Source organism: Seriola lalandi, unplaced genomic scaffold, assembly GCF_002814215.2.
Source record: "Seriola lalandi dorsalis isolate HSWRI2012SDOR001 ecotype SW California unplaced genomic scaffold, Sedor1 jcf7180002054426, whole genome shotgun sequence".
Taxonomy (NCBI): domain Eukaryota; kingdom Metazoa; phylum Chordata; class Actinopteri; order Carangiformes; family Carangidae; genus Seriola; species Seriola lalandi.
This window is the reverse complement of record NW_019524979.1, coordinates 266,886-274,030: the sequence shown is the minus strand read 5'-3', so window position 1 is coordinate 274,030 and position 7,145 is coordinate 266,886. Positions and strand designations below refer to the sequence as shown.

The 7,145-nt window shown below is 39.3% G+C and overlaps 1 protein-coding gene across 1 annotated transcript; it reads left to right on the top strand.

The window, feature by feature from the left end:
• The first annotated feature begins 1,735 nt into the window (after positions 1–1,735).
• LOC111658184 (GTPase IMAP family member 9-like) lies at positions 1,736–4,718 on the top strand. Its single transcript, XM_023410600.2, has 2 exons — positions 1,736–1,869; positions 3,195–4,718. The coding sequence occupies exons 1-2, from the start codon at positions 1,854–1,856 to the stop codon at positions 4,229–4,231; spliced, it is 1,053 nt and encodes a 350-aa protein (XP_023266368.2). The 5' UTR covers positions 1,736–1,853; the 3' UTR covers positions 4,232–4,718.
• The last annotated feature ends 2,427 nt before the right edge of the window (positions 4,719–7,145 follow it).

The following is a 7,145-nucleotide window of genomic DNA, read 5'->3' as shown; positions in this document are numbered from 1 at the left end:
GAAGCTATTTTGCTGGTGTATGGAGGATACATCCTTACTTATTTGTATATAAAGGAATTAATTAATATAATTATTAGTTAATTGAGACATGTTTAGCTAATTCTTTATTTGGATTTTTAATTTTTGGCATGACCGCAGCCAAAGCCAGAGTAATAGAGTTAGGTGATCTTAATTCCACCATTGGTCAGTCTAATGCCATGTGACTACGTTCCCCAATTGGCTGTGGTTCTTTTAAAAAAACACAAACCGTTTCTATTAGGGTGGCATTTACAGCCTCCATTGTTGCCAACTTCTTTTTTTTCTTTCAGGAAAGCACCTAGTGACAAATCTGTCGACTTTGCTCTGTTGGCAGAAAGGTGTGTAAAAGCCCAGTCTGGTAAAACTAGCACTTATGGCCTTAACCTTTTTAAAGCAGTGTGTAGGTCTGTGTACTTGAGCTGGTACCTATCAAAGACACAACTGCTAAGTGTGGTTTCTTATTGTAATTGTCATATTTGACATGTCATATTTTGTATCTGTTTGAGAAAGAGACAATGGCTCTTACTGTCTGAAACTCTGTCAGATTGTAATGGCCCCACTTGCAAGTGTGATAATAAACTCAGAAAGACACTCTCTTGTTTGTGAGCTTTATTTATAACAGAATTTCCACCACAGGAGGGTGACTTCTACAACAGGACAATGATCCAAAGGAAATCCCCAAATCCACCATGAACTAATTCAAGAAACACAGGCTGAAAAAAAGAACTGTTGCCATTTCTTGTAAATGCTCTAAGAAAAAGCATACCTGAGCGTGTGTGTGTGTGTGTGAGGGAGGATGCTGCTTTCTTGGTCTATTGTCTGTTGTGCAGCTGTTTCGATAAAGTGCTGCCATTTACTGTAGAGAGAGGAAACGAAGGTTTGATGTTTACAGTTAAAACAGGAATTTCCTGAAAATAAATTCAGCCTGTAAGTGTTTGCACACACGGTCAGTCACTGTTTATCTCCAGCCTCGTGAGTGTGCAACTGCTCCACTACCATCTGCAGTTGCTGTAGTAACCATGGTTAGCAAGCCTCTTATGTGAGTGTAGGAAGATATACAGTACCAGTCTGGATACTGTACCAGACAGTTCAGTACTTTTTGCTTGATCCTGCTGACAAACAAACAAACATGGATGAAAACATAACCTCCTTGGGGGAGGTAATAAAAGTGAATCAGTATTGAGAAGATTCAGAAGATTAAATTTAGCCAAATGAAACAGATAAGGTTCACATATAACAGGGACATATACGAAGCCATTATCATGTCTTCATGTCATTAGCTTTTTTTTGGCATTAAAGATTTCCAACCCCAGTTCATGTAGGGTGTTTTAGAAAAGGCTCAAGCTTTGAATGTACTCTGTGTTCAGCCACACTTTTGCAAACACAATAGCTCAAGAACTTTATATGATAGTACTTCAATATTGAGGTCTTCCTACTACAGTAAATTAACTCATTATGTATTGAACACAGCAACTAGCATTTTATTGAGATAAATTGATTTTCTTTATAAACTACTCCTGAAAGCTTCATTAACAAACCTAAAGTGCTATGTGACTAAATATTTTTAATGCAACATCTTGATAAACTGGGGTATGATAAAACACCTCTTGTTCACTTTGCTGCACCATATGGTTTTGAATACACCCCATTCATGCATCACAGAACAACCTGATTAAGTTTTAGTTTCACTTTCATTGTGATGAATGATGGTTTAGTATAAATAGGGCCATAGAGAAAGTAGTTGTGGCAGACACACTGAACTCTTCAACGCCTCGACTTTTCAACTCTTCTCTTCAGCTGCAGTATCTTCTCTGCTGGACTTTGACAACCCAAACATGGCCAACAACTTAGGTGAGTCAAGTTACTGTATTTATGTTTTAAAGAACCATTATTTTATGGTGGGATAACAGTGCTCACTGCTGAATCTAATTTTATGTAATGTACTGCTTAAGATCATATAGACCAATACGTCTGTAGACATATACTGATACAACTGCAAAGAACTGCATATTTATAATTTTTTATTTTTGTATTTCATAATCTGATTTTATTCAGTTAGAAAATCATGTGTCAAAGTTAAATCTTTTCTATGTTGTAGAAGTAGTCATTGTAGTTTTCTTTATTCAGTCATCACACATAATACAGTAAATATAAACAATATAGACAGAAAAAACAAAAACAAAAAAAGGAAGTCAGCTGCCTATGTATTAAGTAGTGACTTAACAGGCCCATGCACAAGCAGAATGCTTATATATGCTTGCCTATATTCTTATCAATTAAGTTCCCCACTTCTCACACTTCCAAACTGTTAGGGAAATCCTTATCGTAGGTGGTGAAGAAAGAGCTCTGGAGTCCAGGATGTCTTATGCTGAGAATGTTTATTCAGGATTCATCAATACAGGCTTCTGTGCATGATGTCACCTCAATTCTGAAGCAGAAACCCCTAGGAATAGTCTTTATACACTTAAAGAAAATACTTTAGAAAGCCTTCACTCCATAATTGGTCAAATATCTTGAAGAAGAGGGAGAAGAGGGATGTATGAATACACTATTGGTTCATTAACCATAAACAAGGAAACATGACTATATACGCCCAAGTGCTGATTCTTAGAACACCCAGCCACTTGTTACTTGTCACATGGTTTTCTGTTATCATCTCTGATATCATTCTCTTAACATCTCAAGGCTTGTAAGATTTAGTTACACAGCGATATATATATATAAGTATAAATGAGCAGTAAATTACAAGGCCTTAGAATTTAATATATCCCTAGCTTTATACTTAATTGCTATTGATTTAGATATTTTTTCTTTAATTTAATCACTGAATTGTTTCAATGCTGGTTTATGATCAATCACAACCCCAAGGAATTAAGTCTCAAAGACTCAAAAAATGCCCAAATTACAAATCATAGCATTACAAATATAATTAATGTAAAATTTGAAAGGTTTTGGATCAATTACCGATCCTAGGGGTACTCCACATGTGACCTTCCTCAATGCAGACACAGTATCCATAATTTGCACACATTGCTGTCTTCTAAGTGGCTTTTCAGGGAAATGTAAGCTGTAGCTCTTCTTGTAAATGCCCCGTGCCCCTGCACAACCCCTTTAAGTAAAAAGTATGTACAACCTGCTATATATTGTTATTCAGTGTCACTTATTTCTTTACACAGGATCTAGCAGAACAAATGATGAGGAGCTGAGGATTGTGATGGTGGGGAAGACAGGGAACGGGAAGAGTGCCACCGGAAACACCATTCTGGGACGAGAGTGCTTCGAATCAAAGTGCAGTGCTAAATCTATGACCATAGACTGCTCTAAGGGCACAGCTACGGTAGATAGACAAAAGGTTGCTGTCATCGACACCCCAGGCCTGTTTGACACCAGGTTTGACCAGATGCAAACAGCCAGACAAATAGGTAAATGCATCTCCTTCGCTGCTCCTGGACCCCATGTCTTCCTGGTGGTCATCAAGGTGGGCAGATTTACATCAGAGGAAAAGGAGTCAGTGCAGAACATTCAGAAAATGTTTGGCAAGGATGCAGACCGATACAGCATGGTTCTCTTTACTTGTGGTGACTCTCTGGACAACGGTATTGAGGAGTTCTTGGATGAATGCGAAGACCTTAAGGAGCTTGTGGCCAAATGTAATGGCCAGTACCATGTCTTCAAGAATAAGCTTAAGGATCGCTCTCAGGTCAGTGAGCTATTCCAGAAGATCAGAAATATTGCCCAGAAGAATGGGGGAAGCCACTACACCAACGACATGTTCCAAGAGGCAGAGAGGATAATCGAAGAGGAGAAAAAACGCATCCTGAAAGAGAAAGAAGAGCAAATGCGCAAAGAACAAGAGGCAATCGAGAGGAAAATGAAAGAAAAATATGAGGAGGCGATGAAGAAAATTAACAAACAACTCCAGGCTGAGAGAGAGATAGAGAGGAGAGAGAGAGAGGAGGAGAGGAAGAGGGAGAAGCAGGAGATGAATGAGGAGAGAAGAAAGGAGAGGGAGGAGAGAGAAGCAGAGAGAGAGAGAGAGAGAGAGGCGAAAGAACAGGAATTTGAAATAATGAAGAATGATTTAAAAGCAAAACATGACAACGAACTTCAAGTGGAAAAAGGGAGATTAAAGGATAGTTATATAAGGGGGGCCAGGGTTCAAGCTGAAGAACTCAATCCATTTAAACTGCTTAATCCCTGTACAATCTTGTAATCAATTCAGCAAGATCAACTTCCGTTTGCTGATACCCTCAGTGCAGTTCCATAAATTGGCCTGTTATAGTCAAATAAGAAATTATACTAGACAATTTTAAACTTCTAAATTTAACTCTTGCAAAAATGACGCTGTACTATATTATATTTTGGATAATATCCTTTAGAAACCGTTTGCTCCTAAATGTGTGTATCTCTGATTAGTTACACTATTTCTTTGTTGTTGTTTTTTCAGAATAAAAATTTTAATGTAGAATTTACATTCATCAGGGAACCAGACACCTGACTCCAAATGAATACCAATGCGACTGGATATGTGGACATGTATTTGTGAAGTTTACTGCTGCTGTAACTAAAAATGAAATAATTGGGGAAAAAAATCAACTGGTGTCTACAAGATTCAGCTGATTGAACTTAAAATCTGATAATCAAAGTGAATCAACTATTCTGCTCGGCTCTAATAAACCTACTGCCAGTGCTTTGCCAGACTCCTTGTGTATTTGGCTTTTTGACTCATGTTTTGAATTCACTCTGTTTGAGAGGGACAGGCCCAGTTTGCAGCATATTCACAAGGCATCTCATCACAACATCACAGAGCCACTATCACAGAGTCACAAATGGCATACTCTTAAATCCTCATACACATACCCATACCGAGTCAGCAACACACATACCAACTCACACACATGCCCATCCCCAGGGCTGGCCAGACCAGCTGGACATCCTAATTAATTGTTAAGTGTATTACTTGTTTAATAACTTAATGGCCTGTTCTGGTTATGGTGAATAGAGGGGCATCATATTGATAGATGGCAACAGTTTAAATGAAGAGGCAAGGCAGTGCCTCTTGCTCTATCTAAATACAACAAAATCATTTCTGATGAAGAATTCTAGACCATCAAATATTTTGGGTTAATGCTGTCATGATGATCAGCCATACACCAGCCATAGAGAAGAACATCAATCACTGAAGACTGAGTATAAGCTGAATAGATTGGTGTGATAGGCTTACATTTTATTAAATCAGGGTAAAATTATCATCCCTGTGACTATCCCTGCCCATTACACCCACGGTCCCATATATGTGCTCCATGTAGTGACACTGACATCTGCTGGTGATTTACTGGTACTACTGACAATCAATGACGATCCTTAAGAACTGCTATCAGCCGCCCTCTGATGGAGTTACCCGTGGCATTTCTCAGAACCAGCACGAGATGGCGACCTTTCTCAAGGGCCTTATAGGTTTGTTTTGAACATTGTGCTCTGAAAGAGAAAAGATGGTCTCCACTTGCATTGAACAGAATCACGTAGCTCCTCTCTTTGCCTGAACAAAATGATACTGGTCCACTGTTAAATGGTATGGAGCAATGCTCACACTGATGCATGGATGTATATATTGCCAGAAAAAGACATCATCATTGTGACTAGTTATTTGTTAAGTGTTTGATGATCTCTTGTAAATATGTTTCCTGCTCTGTCTCTGCAGAGGAAAATAAATCATTTCAGTGAATTTAAAAAGAATGCTCTGATGATGTGCGAACAGCCACCACAAAGTGTAGTTGACACATGATTCAAAACCTGCCTTCCTGGGAAATGTTTTTCTCCCTTGAAAAAAAATACAAAATAAGATATAATACACAATATTTCACCATTCTTGCTGCAGAAAACAGACGCTCTGATGGCACGGATGTTGCCGGAATACACAGCAAAGACTTTACCGACTTTGCCAGCTTTGCCACCATGATCCTCCTTCTTGGACAGGGGGTCTCTAATATATATCAACAACTCCTGCAGTTTGGTTTAACTGCTTCTCATCCTCTTCATCACTGGTGCTGGAGTCTGATGATGATCCCAGTATGTTGTCAAGTAACAAATGTTGCACCCTTGGCATGCGTTACTGGGCTGTCTTGTGCTGTACTGCGGGCTTCATTTTCACTTACAATGGGCTGTCTCACTTCTTTTTTGGCAGCAAATGCCATGGTTTGTACTGTTGGACCTTGAATGCTTCGTCAGCAGGCAAGAACTTAAGTTTTCTAAATCTGCGCTCTAGAGCAGCAGCAAGTAGGACTGTGTTTGGGGATTCAGGTTGAAACACAGTTAGTCATGGTATGACCTTACTGGTGCAGTCTCAAAACTTGAACCCTGTAAGGACTTTTAAGACTTTGCACAAGCTGTGGAAGTGCACAGAAGGTAACATATTGTTGCCTACTCAGAAACACCATAGCTCTATCAAATGGCTCAGATCAGCAAGTTTTCCTATCAGAGTCACTGCTGAGTCAGACAGTGGAGCAGTCACTGGCCAGCTGTGTTCCAGCAGCCTGGATAATGTGATAAGTGCTGTTGCATTGAGTCTTTACGCCTTGCACCAGCATGTGTTAAAGTCTGCCTATTTGCTGCTGCTTAGCTTGGTGAATGCCAGATCACTCTTCTTAAAATGTTCGACAAAGCATCCTGCAGCAGCCACACGTCTGGAGATAGCTTTGTGGTTCTTTAGAGCACTTTGCACAACCAAGGTCAGGGTTTGACCTGCACATCATACCGATGTCCATCCATGCTTTTCTGCCAACATCCTCACCACTACAATGACATTAACACCAAAGAACTGATTTTCTCTGGTACAAATTTGTCAATATCACCCTCAAGCCACTCGGCAATATTTGCAGCCACGTGTCTCTCTTCAAGAGGCATTGTGAAAATGAACTGCTTTTCTGAAAAGATTTAATAAGTCATTACCAAACTTTGCATGTGTCATCATAAAGACAGATGAGCAACAATGGCTTTATATCGTGGATAGATATGAAATATGTTTACATTGCTTGGAGCCTTGACAATTCAACACTTTGAGTGGGTAAATTCTGTAGCTCAGATCAAGGATGCTCCATAGAGCTGTGGGTTAACCTCACTTCAATATG